Source organism: Carassius auratus, unplaced genomic scaffold (genome assembly GCF_003368295.1).
Source record: "Carassius auratus strain Wakin unplaced genomic scaffold, ASM336829v1 scaf_tig00215301, whole genome shotgun sequence".
Classification (NCBI taxonomy): domain Eukaryota; kingdom Metazoa; phylum Chordata; class Actinopteri; order Cypriniformes; family Cyprinidae; genus Carassius; species Carassius auratus.
The window spans coordinates 32,890-57,637 of NW_020528031.1; the positions used below are offsets into that span (position 1 = coordinate 32,890).

At 39.6% G+C, this 24,748-nt stretch overlaps 1 protein-coding gene across 3 annotated transcripts; it reads left to right on the top strand.

Moving 5' to 3' along the window:
* Positions 1-2,319: 2,319 nt before the first annotated feature.
* On the top strand, positions 2,320-18,561 carry tyw3 (tRNA-yW synthesizing protein 3 homolog (S. cerevisiae)). Of its 3 annotated transcripts, XM_026259913.1 has the most exons (7): positions 2,321-2,521; positions 2,592-2,649; positions 16,384-16,461; positions 16,524-16,643; positions 16,736-16,807; positions 16,913-17,046; positions 17,714-18,561. In XM_026259913.1, exons 1-7 carry the CDS (start codon positions 2,502-2,504, stop codon positions 17,910-17,912), a joined length of 681 nt encoding a protein of 226 aa, XP_026115698.1. In that variant the 5' UTR covers positions 2,321-2,501; the 3' UTR covers positions 17,913-18,561. The 3 variants fall into 3 exon arrangements, with proteins under 3 accessions (XP_026115696.1, XP_026115698.1, XP_026115697.1); XM_026259911.1 differs by having other exon boundaries at positions 2,320-2,649; XM_026259912.1 differs by having other exon boundaries at positions 2,321-2,649; positions 16,545-16,643.
* Positions 18,562-24,748: the final 6,187 nt, after the last annotated feature.

The following is a 24,748-nucleotide window of genomic DNA, read 5'->3' on the forward strand; positions in this document are numbered from 1 at the left end:
GTTACCTGTTCAAAATAATCCATTAAATCAAATAGAGATTTGAGGAGTGTGCACTGATATTTTCAGTTCCATTCGTTTGCACGTTGTTTCAAGGACACGCTCACAATAAGGGTACAAATGAATATTCATGTTAACTCCACCCACGGGAACAGTTTTTCATGGAACCGAATATAACACAACACCGGGCTATTCATGATCAGAGTCAGAGAGTGGCAACCTCTTGAACCACCACCATGTTCGCGCTGGAAAACTTCCGCAGTCCCCAATTGGCTAAAATGCTCTGTTCTACTTTTCTGAGATCATCTACTCTTCCCTGAGGATGACCTGTGACCTACTTTCTGTAAGATCAGAATTTTTGAGTTTGAATTTTTGACATTGAATTTTAGAAAACTGAATTTGAAGTTCTGAATTTCTTCATCTTGAAAACTTGAATCTGAATTTTTTTAAATGAATATTTGCAGTCTAAGAATTCAGAACAAAAAAAAATAGCTGTTTGAAAATACATGTCTTTAAAATTCAGCCATAAAAACATTTCAGTTTGTTAAATTTCAAATGTTCAATATTCGTTTAAAAAAATCTAATTCAGAACTATTTAAACTACCACCTAAAATTCAATTTTGTTAGTTTACACTTTCAAATAATTCAAGTTTACACAATTCAAATTCAATTCATTTTGTCATAATAATGGCTCCATAGATACATAATTTCATGGATTAATAAATTAAATTCTGCTCTGTACCCTATAAAAACTATTACCTCCATATAGAGGACTGCGACTGGAACTCATTATCATTTGAACTACTTTTGGTACCACTTTTGATATTTTCGCAAAAAATAAATGATTAACGTTACGTTTGTTTGTTTGTTATTTGTTTATTTATAACAGTAACGTTACGTAGTTTTAAGAAAGGTTGTCTTTAAAATAAAAAATCTTTCACTTTAAAGTGAAATCTTTCACTTTAAAATAATGGTCCAGATCACTAGTAGTTCATGCGGACTGACAAGGTAACGCTTGAGTAATTAGTCAGGTGTTAACATGTTTTTCACTTTAAAATAATGGTCCAGATCACTAGTAGTTCCTGCGGACTGACAAGGTAACACTTGAGTAATTAGTCAGGAGTTAACATGTTTTTCACTTTAAAATAATGGGCCAGATCACTAGTAGTTCCTGCGGACTGACAAGGTAACGCTTGAGTAATTAGTCAGGAGTTAACATGTTTTTCACTTTAAAATAATGGTCCAGATCACTAGTAGTTCCTGTGGACTGACAAGGTAACACTCGAGTAATGGATCATGGATTTCACAAGTAATTTACAATAAAATTATCTGACACATACTGTACAGCCATATATTTCTGTGAGGAACTAGTGATATTCTACCAGACATTGTAATCTGGAAGATGTTGTTTTGTGCTTAACACAATAAATGCAGTCAATGTTTTCATGAAGGATGCAAATATGTTTTGACAAGAGAACATCGTTATTTATTGTCACTTCCTAAAGGGAAGCCCTCCCCAGCATAATATCACTAACGTTAAAGTTATTAGAGTTGGAGACATTGAACTTAATGGAGCTCATAAAATATATCATATGGATAGGCTATATATATATATATATATATATATATATATATATATATATATATATATATATATATATATATATATATATATACATATATATATATATATATATATATATATATATATATATACACGTTTCCATAAAGAAGCTAATTGTTCACTTTATAGACGTAGCTGTTGTGATTAGTAATTAATTCGTTATTCTTCATTAGTTGGCCATAGTTCCAAAGTAGTTCTCAATGAAGATATTTTTCTTTAGTAATTATCAAATAACTAATAAGGAACTACCTATGTCCTAAATGAGCTATTACTTACTGCTTAGTTAATCTTGCTTCTATATTAGTTAATAGTATTAAGTTAAGTGTTAATGTAGTACTACCTATTACTTCCTGCGTAGTTACTTATTAACAACGGACCATTATTTTAAATTGTTAGCGAGTTAAGTTTACAATTAAAAATGTATTAAAGTCAGATAGGAGTATAATAAATTTAATGGTAGAATATTTGGGAAATACTGGGTTAAATAAGCGTATTTAAATTAGGTTTTTTTCTGTCATGGGGACTGAGAGTGGACGGAGGAGCTGAACACACAGCGCCGGATGAAACTCTATGAAGCCTCGGTGCGGGTAAATAAGGAGAATTTATGTTGGTTGAGAGGTTATACAATAGGAAGTGTCAATGGTCCATTTCAAGACAGGTGGCGGTAATGCGCATATTTGTCTGTGATCCGCCGTAAAAAAAAAAAGGAAGAAGAAGAAGAAGAAGAAGAAGAAGAAGAAGAAGAAGAAGAAACCTATTGTACAGAAAATCTAGCAAACAAACTAATAGTTTACTTAATGATATTATTCCAGAGTTCGGCAAAAACTAGTAGTATAATTCATTAGTAGCATTTAAACATGGCCGGCGATACGTTTGAATTATGGAAGAACCAGTGTCTTAGTAAGTGTGATTTCAGCAAGAAGGGCAGTGTGGATGACGATATTTGTCATATTGTCTCCTTTATCAACAGCCACGATCGGTATTTCACGACAAGCTCTTGCTCCGGAAGAATCATCCTTTTTGACGGGGTAAGAATGAGAAGTTATTTGTGTGTAATTTGTCACCAGTATGGTTTTCAAAAGACACGCGTATTTAGAGATATGTATATATGTATGTATGTGTGTGTGTGTGTGTGTGTGTGTGTGTGTGTGTGTGTGTGTGTGTGTGTATTGTAGCACACTTGAAGGAATGAACAAGCGTGTGTTTTGGTTGGGTTCTTTTATTCAGCCAGCGTCATTCGCAACAGCTCCGTACCACACAGTACAACATGACTCAATACTGATAGTCTCGTTCAAAACCTCGCGTGAACTAACTTTTCTTTTCTAGGTTTTTCTCCGGGGTGTTTTCACTCTGGCTTACTGCCACCAACTGGACACCCATCACATAGCTGTATACTACAAATTGACATGCATGTACTAAATAATTAAATAACCATTATTAATAAAATAACTGAAATTACAAAAAACCCTTGTCAAAAAATCCTAAAGGATTCCAATAAGAAAACTGTACAGGATTCTAATTGGATTTTCTATCATATTTTGGAACCAGTCCTACAGGATTCTGATAGGAATAGTCTTGTAGGACAAGACATAAATATCCTGTAGGATCAGTCCTATAGGATTTTAATGGGATCCAGTTGGGTGACTGTTTATATGGGATTTTTTTTTTATTCTAAAGGTACACTTTTCCATTGTATTTGTTTTATGAACAAATAGTACTTGCAGTTTGCCTAAACTCACCCTGATGTAGACATTGTTCATTGTACGTTGCATGACCTTCAGTAACATTGTAAAAAACATAAGAGGTGATTTGTGCAGCAATACAGCATTAGTGCAAAAATTTCTAAGGGACTGATAATGGATTGATCACACACACACACACAATATGTAGCACTTGTGCTTCCAATGTAAATATACACTAAACCAGTTCTAGACCCAAAAAGAGAGGAACATATCTAGAGTGAGGAGGAACATATAAAGTGTATACAGGAGACCAGAAGTTGAATATAAAAATAACACTTTACTGTAACAATAATAATAATAATAGCAAATACAATCACATCACAACACAGAACAATAAAACATCAAACAATATGTAGAATATGATATTGTAACTCAGTATAATACACCTCAAAGGGAACTTAAACTGTTAATTTCATGTAATAAAGTACTATTTGTGTGTAATGTAAAAACAGAGAAAAAAAAAAACGAATATATTGTATCAAATATATTCCAAAGCAATCACTAATGCTCTGTCAAATGAACATATGCACGATTACTTCCTGGTTTTAGATAAGCCAGCTCAGTCATTTCGAGTCGTACTGTGCTTTAAGGGGAGAGCACTTTTCTCAGCTTCTCTACAAAATCTATTCACAATTTGAAGAAAATCTTTGTTAATCTAAGAGGACCAAACATCCACATTTACCATTTCAGGAATGACAAACGCGAGTGTTAAATATTACGCCGGTAAATCTGCTAAATTTTTCTGGACTCATTGCTTCGATTGACAGTAATAACGGAAGACGCCATCTATTCTCTTGTCATGCGTGTCTTCATGTACACACAAATATCACGGGAGAACTGTATCATGTCAAACTTTTTAACTGGAACATACCTAACCTGCACAACAGAACATATTAATCCATCAATACAAATAAAGCGTACACAAAACCGTAAAGCACAATTCAAAACGCTCAAAATGTTGGCAGAACAGGCATTTTGTACTCGCTACTTCAGTGTTTTATACAATTACATTTTATTATAAATGGCATACATTATTATTTCATTAATATCAGTTGTTAAATTAGCTTTTGCTATCTAAAGTTAATGGCAAACAGCAGATACAGTAACGTTAACTAGATCAACAACTCAGCAACAGATATAATTACTTCAACCAAAATTGTTCGTTTGGGATGCAGCTCAGATAAGTATAATTATTTCTTCCTTTTTAGAGTCTTTCAATACATTTTTAACAAGTTTAACAACGTTAATCACTCGATGTCTCAGCTTCCTCACCTGACCGTTACCGTTCAAATTATGCACGCTACAGTGTCACGCGCGCTACTACGTTGGGATTTCTTAAAGGGGAAGCGTCACGACAATACCATTATTGTGGTATTGTCACAATACCATTGTGTTTTTATGAATTCTTAGTCACATGTAATACATTTTAACTTATTCGGATATTATATCAATTAAAATATTTTCCTTACTGTATTTTGATATATATATATATATACACACACACACACATATATATATATATATATATATATATATATATATATATATATATATATATATATATATATATATATATATATATGTGTATATGTAGGCTGCATTTGTATGGGTTACAAATACACACACACACACACACACATACACAGTGCTACTCTAAAAAAGTTAAGTTACTCTTAAAAAGTAATTAACAGAAGATCCTACAGGACAAAGTGAATTTCCACTTGAAAATCACAATGTCCAATACAAATCAATAAAAGATCACATGAAAAAAATAAATCCCATTAAATTAAACACAATATCCAATAAGATTCTAAACATCAAATAAAATCCTACAGGACAAAGTGAAATTCCATTAAAATGAATCAGAATGTCCAGTAGGATTCTAAGAATCCAGTAGGATCCAATAGGACAAAGTGAAATTCCATTAAAATCAATCAGAATGTCCAATAGGATTTTAAGAATCCAGTAGGATCCAATAGGACAAAGTGAAATTCCATTAAAATGAATCAGAATGTCCAGTAGGATTCTAAGAATCCAGTAAGATCCAATAGGACAAAGTGAAATTCCATTAAAATCAATCAGAATGTCCAATAGGATTTTAAGAATCCAGTAGGATCCAATAGGACAAAGTGAAATTCCAATAGGATTTTTTGACAAGGGAACTATTACATGGGGGGGGGGGGGTCTAGCTTTTAACTTACAATTATCTTATAGCAATTATACTATTCTATCAATGTATATTCTAGATTTCCCCACATTCTCCCCTACAAAACAGAATGTAGTCCCGACATTCTCAGAATAAATTACTGGTCATCTACCTGTAGATCATTTCTTTGGTAGGAGTCAGTGATACAACAGTTTTAGTACTCGTGCTATACTGTCACACGACACACAACATGTATCTCCTTTTCCATGCAGTGTGTTTGTAGCAGACATCATTGTGCACCATGATCTTCTACCACCATCGCTGTTTATCAACAGGAATCTGTACTTTCACTGAAGGAATATAACCTTGCACCATTGAAACAATTTACTAAATGTTTTCTTCCGGAATGTGATGGTAACTATTTTCTCTCTCAAACAAAAATATGAACTCAATCTTATTCTGATCTTAATTTAACATTTTAACTAGAACTAATTACTGTGATTTAATTCAGCAGTTTACCCATCTACAATACTAGGCTGACCTAGAGTATGGTAAGTAAACAATTTTTTTTGTTTTCTGTTTCTCAAAGGATATACTCTTTTGCAGGCAGGTTGTGAAGGAGTCTCCCCGTCACTCTCTTCAGGATCATCAGTTTCTCCAGCCTCCTCTCTGGATGAGGACACATCGTCTTCTCCCCTTCCTGCTCCTTGTTCATGTTCAACCTCTGATTCTGCGTCGTTCAGCATCACTGTGTCTTCTGAATGAGGTTCTGGAGGTTCTCCGACGCTCTGATTCTCCTTTTTGACTGGCACTCCAACCAGACATTTCCAATCATCCTCACCATCTGAACTATCACAGAATGTTTGATTTTGCTGTGTCAATGTTTTTTCAGTCTTGGCTTTTTTCTTGTTTTCTTTTTCAGGTCTTCCAGTCAAACATTCTCTCTCTGCAGGTAAGTAGTCACACGGTAACAAGAGGTTCCTGTGTAGTGTTCTTGTTTTCCCTTTGCCTTGTTCAGGTCGAACTTCATATACTGGACTATCCTGGTACTTCCTCTTGGTGACGACATAAACTTGTTCCTCCCAAAATGATCGAAGCTTCCCAGGTCCACCTTTTTCCTTGAAGTTCCGAACAAGTACTCTGTTCCCAGGGATCAGTTCAGCTCCGTGTATTTTCTTATCGTACAAAGCTTTACCTCTTTCTTTCTCTTTGTGTGACACTCTTGAGGCTAACTTGTAAGCTTCTGTCATTCTCTTTCTCCAGTCCTCAGCATAGTCATGGTACGATGTGCTTTGGTTCTTTGCTGGTACACCGAACATAATATCAATGGGCAGTCTGGGAGTACGGCCGAACAGGAGATAATAGGGAGCAAACCCTGTAGCCTCACTTTTCGTACAGTTGTATGCATTCACAACTTTTGCAAGTGACGTCTTCCAGTCAGCTTTGGCAGTTTCTGGTAAGGTCCTCAGCATTGCTAGCAAAGTTCGATTAAACCGCTCAACTTGACCGTTGCCCTGTGGGTGATACGGTGTCGTGTGGGAGCCTTGCACGCCACTGTACTCTTGCAGCTTTGAGAACAGCTTGTTATCAAAATCCCTACCTTGGTCGTGATGCAGTTTTGTCGGGAACCCAAACTTCAAAACAAAGTCCCCGAACACCTTCTCAGCCGCTGTCTTGGCACTCTTGTTTCTGCATGCATACGCCTGTGCGAATCGCGTGGTCCATCACAACTAAAATGTATTCATAACCTCCCTTACTCTTCTCTAGGTGCAGAAAATCAATAGAGACCAGCTCAAATGGATAAGTGGTGGTGATGTTTACCAGAGGAGCTCGGGTCAGTTTGTTTGGACGCTTGCTTCTCAAGCAACTACAAACACGTGTGACAAAATGTTCCACTTCCTTTTGCATGTGGTGCCAATAAAACCGATCTCTAATTAAGTTCAGCACCCTTTCTGCTCCCAGGTGGCCCATGTCTTGATGTAACTCCTTATAAACGAGCTCATGGTATGTCTTAGGCAATACCAACTGATCACGAGTTGCTGTTTTCCGAAACAAGAGACCATGTTCATCCAGGTATAATTTAGCTCTTTCCCTCATCAGTCCCCGAAGCTCTCTACCCTGACTTCTGTTCACAGGCCGGGGTTTCATTTTTAGATACGTAACAGCTTCTCTGATTTCAGGGTCTTCCTCTTGGGCTTTTCTCAGTACCTCCTTGGGGATCTCTGCAACTGAAGTGAATAGCTCCTCCTCCTGTTCTCCCGACAACGCAGTTTCAATTGTAAGTGGACACAACCACGGCCCTCTCTCCTGACTCTGTACTATTGCCGACTGAGATAAGCTGACCATGACTTCTGGGTGCACTTCTTCTGAACAGGTTTTCATGTACTGTTCCATATCCAGCGGCATACGCGACAAGCCATCCGCGTCCCCATTTGACTTTCCTGGGCGGTATTTGATGGTAAATCGAAAGTCAGCAAGTTCCGCTACCCATCTGTACGTTGTGGCATTTAACTTGGCTGTTGACATCACATATGTGAGAGGGTTATTGTCCGTGTACACAATGAATGATGGTGCATGATAGACATAGTCCCTGAACCGCTCACATATAGCCCACTTCATGGCCAAGAACTCCAACTTTCCTGAGTGAAGATGGTAGTTTTTCTCAGGGGGGGTTAGGGTTCTTGATCCATATGCTATTACCACTAACTTGCCTCTTTGCCTTTGATAAAGCACCGCACCAAGGCCTTCCTGTGAAGCGTCGCAATGGAGTACAAAAGGGTCATCCAGATCTGGATATCCCAGCACTGGTGGGTTAGATAAATAATCGATTAACTCACACAGGGCCTTTTGATGTTCATCTGTCCACGTGACTGGATGTGATGACACAAGCTGTCCTTGGCCATGTTTCCCTTTTCCTTTCCGCTTCATCTGTACTTTCCCTGTTGGTGTCCTTTTTTTCGGCGAGCAGCAGATAGAGAGGTGCGGCCTTGCGGGAAAAGTTTTCAATGTATGATCGGTAGTAGGAGAGAAATCCTAACAACTTTCTCACCTCACCTACTGTCTTAGGGGTCCTTTCTTTCAGTGCTTGGACAGGAGCAACGTCAGCCGGGTCCATCGTGTACCCATCTTTTGTCACCAGCCTCCCTAGGAATCGTACCTGATTTCGGAACACTTCACATTTTCGAGGCGTTAGTTTGACACCATGATTTTGATAACACTGCAGCACTTTTCTAATGTCCTGAAGATGATCATCAAATGTTTTAGAATGAACTAAATTATCATCCAAATATGGTTGACATACCTCATCACGCAATTCTCTCAGGCACTCCTCCATGCTCCTTTGGAATTCAGCAGGTGCATTTGACAATCCGAAAGGGACCCTCACCCATTCATATAGTCCCCATGGTGTAATGAAGGCAGTGAGAGGTCGGCTGGATTCTTCTACAAAACCCTGGTGATAGGCTTTGCCTTGATCAAGGACTGAAAACCAGGTGTTGCCTGCCAAGCTGTCGAGCATGTCCTGTATGCGGGGAATAGGGTGTCTATCTGGAATGGATTTCTTGTTTAACTCCCGATAGTCACAGCAGAGGCGGAGAGTTCCATCTTTTTTACGCACACAGACTACTGGTGAAGAATATGGTGACTTAGATTTAGTAATCCACCCCTTATTTAACAGATCCTCCAGGTATTCTTTCACCTCTCTGCGAAGTGGCTTCGGGACTGACATGTATGTGTGCTTTACGAATGTGGTATCATGGAGGCGGATTTTTAGCTGGAGAGATGGAATACATCCTACACCGCTGTCATCACGAGCAAAAGCACCACTCTCCTCCCTCAAAAGCTGCTTCACCTTCTGCTGCTGTTCAGGTTTTAGGTGATCAATGCATACAGGAGGGTCCCATAGGTTTTCTTTTTGAACCGTTAACATTGTATTTGCGTTTTCTGTAGATTGTCTGACTTGTTCACCATCTTTTTGGAACAGGCTTTGGCTGGTGTGAGCAACAGTCGCACATGCAACCTCTTTCTGAGCGGTCACTGGTCTCACCTCGGCAGGGTAGATGTCTTTTACTCGCTGTATATGGCCCAGAACTGCCCGTGGAGGCAAGTCAATGTCATGAGTAGTATCATTGATCACAGAAATACAGATGCGTGAACAGGTCCCTCTCTTAAGGCAAACAATGTTTTCCTCCACCCTCAATCCATCTGGCCACTTAGCGCACTCATCCGGTACAAAAAGAGCATCTTGATCAGATAGCAAAGGGCCCGTTTTGATGCAACATTTGACAGCTCTAGCCTGTTGGGCAGGGATTTTTGTTACTGACTTTCCTAACTTCACTACTCCATCACTGAACACTTCGTCTTGGCTTCTCACTAAGTTCAGCAAAACCTCTGCTTTCTTGCAGTCACAGGATAGTGCAGTACTCATTGCTTTGGTCTTTACATTGGTAGGTCGCTCTACACCACTGTTCAACAGGTACTCAATGACATTGTAACCAATGATGGGCTCCTCTGCCACTTCATCGTCACCACATACCAATACCGGTACCTCCAGTTCCAACGGTGTGTTTTTGTCTGTTCCCAGCTTGAATGTCACTTCGACCCAGCTTTCAAACGGGATCACTGTTTGATTCACTGCTCGACCGGTGAGGGTTCCAGGGCCTAGGATCTCTTCAAGGCCACGCAGTGTTGTGTGTGGGAGATGTTCTTTTCGCCACTTTTCATTCATGAGACAGACTTGTGAGCCAGTATCCCATAGCGCTTTTGTTGCTACACCATCAAAGAAACAGTTCACCATACATTTTTCTCCGATCAAATTCAATAACTTTGCATTATGTTTGGTGGACAGCTGATTAGTAGTTATGGGTCTGATATGCTGCAGAGGACACTCCTTTCGCTTCACTGCTTCCTGAGTTTCCAGCTGCTTAATGCCATCACACAAGGTGTCATATTGATGTTCTGGCCACAGTGAGGGTGTGGTGTGAGTTGTTACTGCCATACTGCTAGCTGAGTGTCCTCTTTCGGTTCTTCCTGTAGGTGGTCCCCTGCACCCTCTGGAAAGATGTCCACTTTGCCCACATTTAAAGCAATGATCACACTGGTCACCTCTGCCATTATCTTGACATCCACGGCATCCTTGCTTCCTTTCTCTGGGCTGCGTGGAACGGTAAATACTCATCGCTTTCCTCATTTCTCCGATCTCCTCTTTCAGCTGTTTAACGACCTCATAAAGCTCAGAGTCTTTCTTGTCCATGACTTGTGGAGTTTTCAAAGCTTTTAATTGTGTGCATGTGGACTGTTCTTTACCTCCCACAGCATGACCCGTTCTCTCTTGACTTTGACGTAGTTCTACTGGAACCTCACTGACTTTAGTTTCTTTGATGTTGGCATTTTTCTTGAACTTTTGCTGTCGTTCACACTCAAGACTTGCAGCTTCGTTCATAGCTGTGATGAGAACCTCATCTGTGATTGTGGGATCATCAAGGCAAGTTTTTAGCTGATACTTAATGTGATCGTTCGATAACCCTGTTCCTAGTGCGCGCAGAAATCTTCTCTGTATGAGATCAGGGCTGTATGGTTCTTCTCCATCTGGTTCTCGAGCAGCAGCTAAAAGTCTTTCCTTCAACTCAATGGCACGGAATAGGAAGTTTTGTGGTGACTCACGGCTCTCTTGAGTGATGTTTATCAGCCGATGATACAGGTCTGTGGAGCTTTCTTCCTTAAAATGGCCTTTAAGAATCGTGCGAAGCTGAGAAAGGGTTAAATCAGTCTTGATCTCCAGCATATCACGCAGGCTCATACCTGGACTCACCGCTCTTATCACAGCATCAATAATTTCAGACTCTCTGTGTCCCTTGTTCACTCCAGCATCAATTTGGTGCATCAAGTTGTTGTATGAAAGCTTATCTTTCTGACCACGTTCTCCAATTTGGCCATTAATCTTAAAATCACGCCGGATAGTGACTTCAGGAACTGCATGATGATGATCAGAAAACACAGGGGGACTTGACACATCAGGAACTTTCAAACTCAGACGTTGGATTTCGTTTTTTAACACATTTGTTGACAACTCAAACTGATGCTGCAATTCTGTGTACTGTCTCTTTAAATGCGCGAGCTCCGCCGAATTTCTGTCTGCGTCACTACTGCAATCTTGTACCGCGCGGTCGCTGCTTTGCGTCATCTTGCTAGAAAACTCTAACAAATCTAACACATGTTGACGGGCTACATCGTCATCTTCCGTCTCTATAACATTCTCTACTGATTCATTTAGTAATCTGATCAGCGAGTGCCTTTTTGGTTTGTCCCTCCTCCACTGACAGTTTCACATACACACACACCTCGTGCAGCTGATTGAGCTGCAGCCGGAGCAACGCAGCGCTCAGCTGATCTTGCAGTTGCTCAGTGTCCATGCTCAGCGTCTTCGTAGACAACTACCTCAAAACGGCACCGCCGATCCCATCCTCGTCGCCAGTATTTTGTAGCACACTTGAAGGAATGAACAAGCGTGTGTTTTGGTTGGGTTCTTTTATTCAGCCAGCGTCATTCGCAACAGCTCCGTACCACACAGTACAACATGACTCAATACTGATAGTCTCGTTCAAAACCTCGCGTGAAATAACTTTTCTTTTCTAGGTTTTTCTCCGGGGTGTTTTCACTCTGGCTTACTGCCACCAACTGGACACCCATCACATAGCTGTATACTACAAATTGACATGCATGTACTAAATAATTAAATAACCATTATTAATAAAATAACTGAAATTACAAAAAACTATTACATGGGGGGGGGGGTCTAGCTTTTAACTTACAATTATCTTATAGCAATTATACTATTCTATCAATGTATATTCTAGATTTCCCCACAGTATGTATGTGTGTGTGTGTGTGTATATATGTGTGTGTATGTATATGTATGTGTGTTGACTTGTTTGATTACACACATTCTTCGAAATATCTTTTGAGTTCAGCTTAAAGCTGCAATATGGGATTTTTGTAATTGACCACAAGAGGGCGCATTTCCAACAATAACAAAGGCGAAGCTTGATGACGCTATGGGGCTCGAACCCGGGTCTTCGGCATGGGAGGCGGACGCACTAACAAGGAGACATATATTATCCCGTTACAACTTACAGCTATTTGTTAAGTGATTTGTTGGGTTAATGTTGTGCAGTGTTACGTGTTTATGGCTTATGCCGTTTTGTTTAACGTGCTCAAACCAATCGTTCTAAAAGTAAATTTGAAATTTAAATTTAAACATTTAAATTTGTTTATAAGTGCTATTATTGAAACTGAAACAGTCCATTTGCCACGTTATGTTATTTTCTCACAGGTAACGTTATTGATAAAAAAAATGCTACACTGACAGAATGTACAGGCATGTGGTTTAATTCATATCTATTAAAATCATCTTTACTGTAACTATTACATTACTTGTACAATAACAAAATAAATAATTGATTTGCTTACCTGTCTATCAATACACTTGCGAGAGCAGAATCTCTGTCAAGTCCAAGATTTTCACGCAGCTCTCTCCATCTTGTAAATGCCTGGCCGATATTTATCCTGGTCTTATTCCTCCGTTTGTCACACAGTCACAGTCATATTGCGTGTATCTAGGGCTGTAGTACTCGAGTCCGGTCTTGGACTCGAGTCCGGACTCGAGACATTTTTCTGTCGTCTCGGACTTGTCTCGGACTCGTTGAATTTGCACTCGGACTTGTCTCGGACTTGGCCATTGGACTCGCCAAGTCTTCTAGTTGGTCTCGACCGAGTCCAGCAAAAAAATAAAATAAAAAATGTCTCCTTCAAAACAAAACCACATTTGCATGATGTCGCGACTGAAAATGTGTGGAAAACGCTAGGCGCGCCGCTCTCCTTATTTCCAAAGCACTCTGTAATCTGCGCTCGCGCTCCAGCGGCGTCTGCTGTTGCTGGGCAACCATGACCCGCTCTCCATGATGACGCAGAAGTTTCAGCAAAGAATAAATGGATTTCCAGCACTAAACATCCCTTGCAGTAGCTCTGCTAATAGATTCATTTAAAAAATGGCTATCCTTGAACAACTATGATCATCTGTTTCTCCATCTTAGCTTTCAGTATTGTTCCGGGAAAGGATGTGCATGACCAGTGAGTGGTGCACTTACTGCGACCTGAAAAGTTTAGATGTTTCTAATTTAATTTTCTACCTGTTAGATTGTGTTTTACCTACACCTAGATAGCCTTTTTTTTTTATCAATAAACGCGTATTAATGTATAGCCTTATGCAACAATTAGTACATATGTAAATTTTAAAAACTTTATATATGACATTACATATTTACATTTTCATGTAACAGCCAGTATTTGTATCTGTAACAATCACAATTTTTTTCCTATCTGCATTCGGATACAACATCGTACAGTTACTTGATAAGACTGTTATGACTTTTTATATTTTTTTTCGTAGTTATCACTGAACAAGTATGTCGTGTTAAACTGAAATAATTATTAATTTCATGACATGTCATGACAAACGTTTAGTGATCATTTGAACACGACTGAATCCATTCAATGCACACATTCTCATTACGCAGAACACTTTGAGCGAGTCTTAATGTTAATGAACTTTACTAAACAGATGTGTGTGTTCTGCGCAAACCAGCAAAAGGTAAATATGCAAACATGTAGGACAAGTAGACAATGTATCCGTATCGAAGCTGATTATTAGCCTACTCTTGAGAGAGAACTGGTTTGGTTTTTGAGAGACTGAGACGCGCAGCGCGGCTGTTTGATTGGTGAGCGCGCTGTGCTTATTCCATTCATTCGTATCATGGTAGCCTAAGCTTTCAATATTTGCCTTTTAAATATATACAAATAATATAACGTGTAGCTATGATGTATTATTATAGGTAAAATTACTCTTGCAACGCTCTGATTTCTGAGAGATAAACAGAGAGTCGACAACAATGCGGTGTTTGATTTGCTCTCTTTTCACTCATAAAGTTTACATTCATTCACTTCTGGCGCTGATCCCCTGGCTCATCTGTTATCTAGCAAACACCAGACTCTGTCAGCTTTAGCCGAGTATTCAGGCAGAATTATTCCTTGAGCGTTATTCGTTTTTTAAGCCATTATCCGTGCCATATTCGGCTTCAGGCACAACCCTAATTATTACATTACATATTTTATTTTTACATGCAACATAGATAAGGTCATATAGTAACAGCTCCATGCAATATTGTAATTCTAAAATTCACGTGGTACTTGCAAACACTTTGTATTCATTATGGTTAATGCATGCTGGAGTAGTCGATTGTTTCCGACAGTGCTCGACTAGTCTATGCAAGCACTAGTATAGTATGACAAAAATTTCGCTGTATTTATGTGCGAATGTCCAGTAGAGCCAAACGTATCCATTCTAGCCTTGCTGCACGCATTTGTCATATCCCGAGCTTTGCGTGTGTCTGTGCACTGTGCCAAGGCATCTGTCATATACATTTTTGACCACAGATATAATGTCAACAAAAAATTACATAAAAATTATTTGACCTTACAGTTCCAAACTTTGTTCTTTTATCCAAGTTTAGCTCCCAGGGTCGGACTGGGGGTAAAACCAGTACTCATTAGCAAGGCCCCAAAGGAAGAGAGGGCCCTTGAAAAGTATGAATCTGAAATATATATTTTTTACCTGGATATTTTCATGGGTGGGGGCCATGGGGGCCCATCAGGACTGCCTATGCATAGGGCCCAGGATCTTGTTTAACGCCCCTGTTAGCTTTAACCCTAATTATACACACTTGAACCTAATCAAGCTCTTACTAGACACACTAATCTTCCAGGTGTTTTAAGGCCAGTTGGAGCTAAACTTTTCAGGACATTGGCCATCCAGGATGTAGTTTGGAGACCCCTGTCCTACAGAGTTGTTACTTTGCACATGCTTTTTGATCATTACAAATAATAATGTAAAATTATTTTCTTAGAATAGGAGATATGCTTTCTCTCGCATCACAAACATTATCAGTAGTTAAGTATGTGGTCTTGAAGAGGACCCTTTTTTCTTTCATTTGGACTCGGTCTTGGACTTGGACTCGAAACTTTTGGACTTGGACTTGACTTGGACTCGAACCTCTTTGGACTCGGTCTTGACTCGGTCTCGACTAGTCCTGGACTTGGACTTGACTTGGACTCGACAAAGCCGGACTTGACTACAGCTCTACGTGTATCCGAATATGGACGCTTACGTTTTACTGGCACTTCAATACTCGCCAAAGAGTAATCGTGATCCATAACAACCACAACCAAACCATACGCGCGGCTATAACATAACCACCACTTCCGCATTTGACCATGTGATATGCCGGTGTGGTGGAACATCACATGGTCTACACTGGAAACAAAGTATAGAGCGGACATTGCGTCACTGAGAGGCAACATTTCTTTTCCGGGACGGCCAGTTATTTAAAATCGTAATTTCTCTGAAATAAAAAATCTTTGGAGACTTTTGAGATATTGTAAGTACACAACTGGAGGAAATATATCACACTGTGCAAGTTATTTTCGGAAATTTTATTACAAAATTCCTCCATATTGGAGCTTTAAGTTAAAAGTTATACAAGTTGGGAGCTTGACTGATAGTTTGGTTAACTATCCCTTTGAAGGTTTGGAAACACTGATTGATTCTTTAATATTACATTTTTAGATAATAGTGTTGTCAATATAACTATGAAATAACACTGCAAAATGTAGCCTTTACTTTGTATTTAGTTTTCAACAAATCAAATAAGCATTTATAGCCTGTACTGTAAGCCTTTATCAATAGATTGTTAAGGTTATGGTAACTAGTTTTGTATCTTTATTGGTCACTTTGATTATGTAATGGCTTGTTCTTATTTAAGGCATGTGACTGCCAAGTGCAAAAGCGAAACTGCTCCTGGTTATTTGTTACCCATCAGAAGTGCCAAAGTGAAGATGTGGTGAGAAATTCAGTACTGAATACATTTTACAAATATACAGAAATTATCAACCTTGATTAAAGTTTTGTGTGTTTCTAAAACAGCTTACAAGTCTGGAGAAGTCTGTTGGAGATGCCACTTTGAAGTTTGAGCCTTTTGTCCTTCACGTTCAGTGTAAAAAGCTTGAAGATGCACAGCTTCTGGTGACTGTCACATTAAATTAAAATGAAACTGACCATGGAGGTTGTTTAAAGGGGAGAAAATAATAACTTGCTTTTTATGGTTTGTTCATTAGCATACTGTTGCAGTAAACTCAGGCTTTAGGAATTCTGGTATAACTGTGGGAAAGAAAGGCAAGATCATCATTGTAAGATACACATTGTGCTTTTTGTTCAACATTAAAGATAAATCGGTGCTCTTTTTTGGTCTGAAATAACTTGTATTTGTCTTTTGAATATATATATTTTTAAAGGCAGTACGCAGCACACATTGTCTTGAGGTTCCTGTCAGCCACAGAGGAACAGTCCTCATCACTGACCAATATCTTGATTTCCTTGTTGGAGTTTCTAACCAGAAGATGGAAGAAAATCATAAAAGAATAGAGAGGTATATTGTAAGCAGATTCTCCTTTGTTTATATACTGTGGGAATTTAAATATATAGATTTTAAATTAAAATTATGCAATTTAATTTGATTAGAGAAGTTGAATGAAAAATGTAAAAAAATGTCTCAAAGGGCATCAGTAGGCTGCAGTGGAAGCAAAAACATTTGATCTGTACCATCATTTTACCAGCATTATTTTAGCATCATTGAGGTACTATTATGGTTTTATTCATATTTTTAACTACTGGAATTTTTACATTTTACAATATTAACTATTTAAAATTTTAGTAAAGTATATTCCATTTCACATAGTATTTGTTAATGATTTTAGTTTTAATTAGCTAGAATAACCCTGATGTGTACAAATCAGTACACATTGAAAAAATGTCACACATTGTTTTATGTAATATGAAAAAATGTCACAAATTGTTTTATGTAATAAATCTTATGTAATGTAATTAGTCTTCATATATATATATATATTTGATTTTTAACTTAGTACATATCATTTTAAGTTTTATTTTAAGTCCCAACATATATTTTATTGCCACATCCACATTTAGTTTTAAATCCCAACTATAATTCCTCATTTTATTTTCAATATTAAAACAATTTAATTTACACTGTAAGTTATTGCATAATAAAATGTATTAACTTCTGTTTTCAATAGGTTCTATGAGTGCTTAAAAACTGCCCTACAACCTCAAGAACAGAATTGTATTTTAAAGGAAGCAGCCGACAAGAAACCTATTTACAGACGGAGAAGGAGAAGGACACAGGATGATTCTGTGACAGACTGTTGCCAGAGCGTCAACGATCATAATGAAAACAGTGAAGAGGAAACTGTCTGTGATCTACTGTTTTTATGATAGGAAACCGTTTCAAACCCACTTCCTTAAAGTAACCTTTTTGATAAGAGGTGTCTGCTTCCTAAATATCTCTATTTCATATTTCTTATTATTTTGCAGAGACTTGGTGAATTGGTTTTAGTTAACATGCTGCTACTTCAAAGCTTTTGAATGTGTAAACCTTAATGCTTTTGTTCATGCAGAAGTAAGAGACTGTTCAGTGTTTTCACTAACAGTGATGTAGAAATCAACCATGTTATTTATCTCTGACAATCAGTTTGTAAGATGTCATTGTGAAAACGCTTTGTAGTTTGGAGCACATTTCCACTAGATTACTGTTGGGGTCTAGTCCTGCAATCCCTCATTTGGGTCTTGGCTCATTAATTACATCCTTCATTTTGCTTTTGATTTCTCATTTTCTTCAGACCTAATTGAAGAAATAATTCAGTTTTATTGATCAGCAAAGCATATTTGAGCTCTAATAAAAGTATTTTTATTAAAAGCAATTTGTTTATCACATAAAATGCTTCGTGTTAAAAGATACCTCAATGGACAAATTAAAGGTTATTCAGCTACATTTCTACACGTGAAAACGTAATCTCATGACACATACGTGTTGGTCAGTTCAAATACATTAAAAAAAATAAATAAAAAATGTTTTCCAAAGAAACTAATGAATAATTGTCTGGAATGTGGTCAGAACTGTCAGACAGATATCTGCATGAATGTGTACAGCAGTGTACCAGTAGATGGGGTAAATGTACTTTGAAAGACATTGTTAACTATTGTTCAGTGGGGCAGGGTATAATATTTAGTATTGTATTTTATTGAAACTTCCCCGGGCGCGGACCCCCACCTGCTGTTAGCATTCCATTGACTCCCATTCATTTTGGCGTCACTTTGACAGCGAATAACGTATCTGAGGCGTTTAAAGACTCCATTTGTCCATTAATTATTTCTAAAGATAAACGAAAATGTATAAAAGGCTCCATCGCCTTGTAGGAGGAGGAGCTCGCAGGCAATCTTTTACTGTCTATGAAGCAATCGGTTGGACGGAGGCATAAAGTCGAGAAGCTCATAGAGAGTCCATAAAAGCAACGTTACAAAATTGTTCAACGTTTTGAGGAATTGGAAATAATCCGGTATGTGGCAAGTATGAAGTATTCACTAAAGTAACATTTATCCATGAGCTCTAAATAATTTATCTACTTCATTAAATAATGAAGTGGGTAATGGGGTATCTACATTAACGGAGGATGGGGAAATTATCCTGAAATTATACATGCAATGGAAGAAAAAAAAAATCTCAGTGTCAATCGCAGTTAACCTGGTGAACTTCTACCGCTGCAGCATCTAGACCATTCTCACCAATTGTGTCACAGTATGGTATGGTAACTGCTATGCCTCTAGATCAAAATTGATGATGCACTGTGTGTTTTATTTTATTTTACAGGCGGTGACTGTACAGTCACAGTTGTGGACAGTGGAAATATTTTTATGTACAATACTTAGTCTCAAATGAAATAAGTTCACAGTAATACTATGCTCACATTAATAATGCATTATAAATTTATGTTAATACTACAGTGTTGCCAGTATTTTACCGTAAAAAAACGGACAAGGTCTAACAGTGTATCTGTCTATATTTTTCATACTGCATACCCATGTGTTCTGCTCTCATAATGCTACCGTTAATACACTGCACATATCCTTACTGTAAACCATTCCACTAGGTCATTGGTTCCCAACCTTTTTCAACTTGCGGCCCACACAATCAAACACATATGTTTGTACGGCCCACTGCAAAAAAAATTAACTGACCCCGCTATTATTGGGTTGATAACTTAGAACTCAGAAGCTAGTTAACTGTATTTATTTAATGAACTAGGGCTGTGCGATATGGACTAAAAAAAAAAAAAAAACTATCGCAATTTCTTTGATTTATATCACGATTTTGACTCACACAGATATGCTTTAAAGTCATAAATACATTCAGGATGAATTTGAAACATGGTTCCAAAAGAAAAACAAATAGAGCTTTATCAAAAAGTTGCAACATCTCTAGAACAGACATAAGTCAAAATAATCACTTAGTAAAGGTGTTACAAAATTTCTAGACTTATGGCAAAAAATATAAATAAATAAATCCCGTATCCAGGGACTTTTTTTCTTTTTTGCCATGCATTGTTCATAAAGCTCATTAATTAGCGGCGCCTCGGGTGTTGAAATAGATTTGTTATACATTATACAGGTTCACATGTACTCTGTCTGCAGTTTATATACAGTATGTGTATGCGGTGCAGAAGCAGCAGAGAGAGAGCATTATTGTAACGCGAAAGAACATTAAAATAATGCACGAGCACGAATCTCTCCGATCGTACGGGGATTTCCTTTGCTCTGTCACAAAACCAGACATGTATGCTGCACATACCCGCTGCTCTCGCCCGCAGAGAGTGCGCGCACTTAAAACGTGTCTCCTCTCACTCAAACTGCGAGTTATATTGGTATATGCCCAGTCTGTTCTGTTCTCGCGCTAGGCATGTTGCATTTTGATCGGATCGGATAGCATAATGCAAGAGGTCAGTTCCACAGAAAATTGTGCTATAAAGTGATTTAGAAATCATGACGATTTCAATTAATCGCACAGCCCTAGAATAAACTGGCAATGAACAGAAAATAACTCGGGCTGGCACCTCTCAGGACAACGGGATAGAGTCCTACACGGACCCGCAAATTTGGCTGAAACGGGTGAAAAATATCCTACTGTGTCGGATACGGGTACGGGTCGGGTCGGACAGGGGAAACACAGGTCTAAACTAGGGCTGAACGATATGGACAAAATCTCATATCTCGATATCGATATGATATGATTACGTGTTCTTTTGCTAAGCACGACCTGCACAACACGTCACTCTGGTTTGCATCATCTTTTCTGAATCCAAAATACTTCCAAATTATGGAAGATGATTTATGTTTTGGCACCAAGTCAGATTCTGCACTGCCACCGGCCGCATTATCTCCCGCACTCATTTCTTTCTTTCTACTTTATCCGCTGTCTCTGTACAGTGTGCATAGACGTTGGAACAGGGGGGGCTGGGGGGGCTCAGAGATATCACAACTTTTCAGTGTTTTCAACCACATACGGTTTATTGTAGTTTTCAAACAAATAAATTAACATAAATACTAAAAAACAATACATTTAGAGTTTGTAAAATACTGGGGATTTCAACTATGCTGACCTTAAGAGTGTGTTTCCAAAAATACACCAGCACATCAACTTTCCAATACGAGGTAATAACATTTTGGACTTTGTTTACACCACACAGAGAGGAGCTTACAAAGCCCTCCCCCTCCCCCACCTCGGAGCCTCAGATCACATCACTGTTATGCTAATGCCTGCATACAGACCACTCATTAAAGTCGCCAAACCAGTTTACAAACAGATTAAAGTGTGGCCAGAAGGATCATCAGAGATTCTTCAGGACTGCTTCAACACAACTGACTGGGACATGTTTAAACAGGCTGCCACATGCAATAACACCACTGACCTCCAGGAGTACTCAGAGACTGTTACTGCCTACATCAATAAGTGTATTGATGATGTAACGATCACAAAAACTATCACTGTCCGGGCCAACCAGAAGCCATGGATGACAGGGGAGGTCTACAGACTCCTGAAGACACGGAATGCTGCCTTCAGAGCTGGAGATGAGGTGGGCCTGAGAACAGCTAGGGCCAACCTGTCCCGCGGCATCAGAGAGGCTAAGAGACAGCACTCCAGGAGGATAGCTCACCAATTCAGCAACAGCAGAGACACTAGGAGCCTGTGGCAGGGGATACAGACCATTACGGACTACAAGCCCCCACCACGGACCTGTGACAACAACTTCTCTCTGCTGAACGAGCTGAACACCTTCTTCGCTCGCTTTGAGCAACAAAACACACCACTGCACAGAAGACTCCACCTCCTCCCGGCGACCAGGTGATGACTCTGACCCCAGACAGCGTGAGGAGATCCTTCAGCAGGATCAATGCCCGCAAAGCTCCGGGTCCTGACAACATCCCTGGGCGTGTACTGAAAGACTGTGCAGCAGAACTCACTGATGTCTTCACAGACATTTTTAACATCTCACTGAGTCAGGCTGTTGTTCCCACATGCTTTAAAACTACCACTATCATCCCAGTCCCGAAGAAGCCATCTCCATCCTGCTTCAATGACTACCGTCCTGTTGCACTTACCCCCATCCTCATGAAGTGCTTTGAACGGCTAGTCATGCACCACATCAAGTTCCTGGGTGTGCACATCACAGAGGACCTCTCCTGGACTGAAAACACCGCAGCACTGGCCAAGAAATCACAACAGCATCTCTACTTCCTCCGCAAACTGAGGAGAGCCAGAGCCCCACCCCCCCATCATGTACACATTCTACAGAGGCACCATCGAGAGCATCCTGACGAGCTGCATCACTGTGTGGTATGGCGCCTGCAACGCGTCCTGCCGAAAGACTCTACAACGCATAGTGAGAGCAGCTGAGAAGATCATTGGTGTCTCTCTACCCTCCCTCCAGGACATTTATGGAACACGTCTCACCCGCAAAGCCCTCTGCATCACAGGTGATCCCACCCACCCATCATACAGCTTCTTCAGCCTGCTGCCATCAGGGAGGAGACTGTGGAGTCTCCAGGCCAGGACCAGCAGACTGAAGGACAGCTTCATCCACCAGGCTGTCAGGAAGCTGAACTCCCTCCCGAACCTGCCCCCCCTCCCCTCTTCTTCCCCAGGCACCACTGAACTATGAACCCCCCCCCCCCCACTAATTATATGATGACATGCACGAGTCACTTGTGCAGCATTGGTCTGCTCACTCACCGCTCACTACCTCATTCGGCATGGAACTACCTCATCAGTCAGTTAAATAACTGCTCTTGGTCACTTGTCACTTGTCACTTTAATCAGACTTAAGATATTTTTAATAAGTGATTTTTTTGCACTAAAAAATCTTTTAACTGCACTGTTGTTCACTTCATTGATTTGCACTATATCTGTCATTTACCTTCCGCTGCTTTATTTAACTTTATTTTTAACTTTTATTTTTATTATATGTCTTTTTTTATAATTCCCTTATTGTATAATTGTATCTACATTTTATATTTGATCTAGTTATTTTTTTAGGCTTTAATGTTAATGTTATCTGTATGCACCGGGGTCTGAGAGTAACGCAATTTCGATTCTCTGTATGTATGTACTGTACATGTGGAAATTGACAATAAAGCAGACTTGAACTTGAACTTGACTGAACGCTAGCACAGCTGATCAAACAGCGACCACGGCGGCTAACGTAATGTCTCGTTCCCCCCTCTCAGGGAACCGAGGTTAAGATAGTTAGACGTTTCCTCTCGAGGCTGAAACTCAACATTACGTCAGCTAAGACGTATATGGGAACTGTAAAAAATCCCGCCGTGAGAGCAGTGAAGATAAGCCCTGAAAGGAGTCAATCACCCCCACACATAATCAGGACAGTTTTAGCCAATGGTATCTTATAGGCGGACCTAGACCAATGAGACATCTGCTCCGACCCTAACTAAATTTGCATAACTTCTAGCAATAAAACGAAGTCTGCACTTACCAGGGCAGACACAACATAATAAGCATGAAAACAGAGTCAATGGCGTTTGCGGTGACAACTGCATAAACCATATAAACCATAATACAGAGTTAGCAGCCATGGTAACTACTGTATAGCTGGTTATAACAGAATGAATAAAATTTAACTCACCGAAAGTACTTGTGATGCTACAGAGGGTACATCCAGCTTGTAAAACCTGGCGATTGTGTTCTGGTAAGACCAGCCAGCAGCATAACATAAATACTGGATAGACATACCTCTAAACCAGGCCCATCAGGAAGCATTTATATTGTCCTCGCAGAATGAGCTCTGATGTTGAGGGGATAATCCTTCCCCTGGTATTCGATAGCGTCCGCGATCCAGTGAGAAAGTATCTGTTTAGAAACAGCACGTCCCTTATTACATCCACCAAGCACACGAACAGCTGGTCCGACTGACGAAAGGCGGCCGAGCGATCCATTTAAATCCGTAAAAACCTAACAGGGTCCCGGCGCTCTGAGCATCAGCATCATGCGAGGCTGACAGCTCAACAGATAAGGTGGGTAGGGAAAAAAAAACGGTGTATTGAGTGACTGCGGAACTCTCAGCCGGAGAGTGACATTACAGTCGCCAGGTCTGAAACCGATGCAATATCGTTCACCAAAAACTCATGAAACTCTCCAAGGCGCTTCGCCGAGGCGAGAGCAAGAAGCAAAGCAGACATCAGGGAAGCTCCTTAACCGCAATCGAAGCTAAGGGCTCGAACGGTAGTAAGAGATAGAGCCCTCAAAACTAGAGCTGAATCCCACGGCGGCACGGAGGGCGGCCATGAAGTACACAATCTCCTTGCTCCCCTGAGAAAACTGATTACCAGAGCGTGCTTACCGATCGTTTGCCAGTCAACCGGGGAACGAAAAGCGGCAATAGCGGTCACATACACGTCACGTCGGCTATATAATGGTGTGGCACTCTTGCGCCCTCGAGAGGCCATTATAATCATGGGTTGTGGCTCTGCGCTGTTTGAGACAGGGCGAGTGACACAGTGTTGGGTGCAAGAATTTGAATACATGCTTCTATAGTAAAATTTTACTCACACAAACAGCATTTAAACACATATAGCAAGTGACATGGGGGACATGATGCATGTGTTTTTGTGGTGTTGGCACTCTTGCGCCCTCGCGAGGCCATTATAATCATGGGTTGTGGCTCAGCGCTGCTATGAGACAGGGCGAGTGACACAGTGTTGAGTGT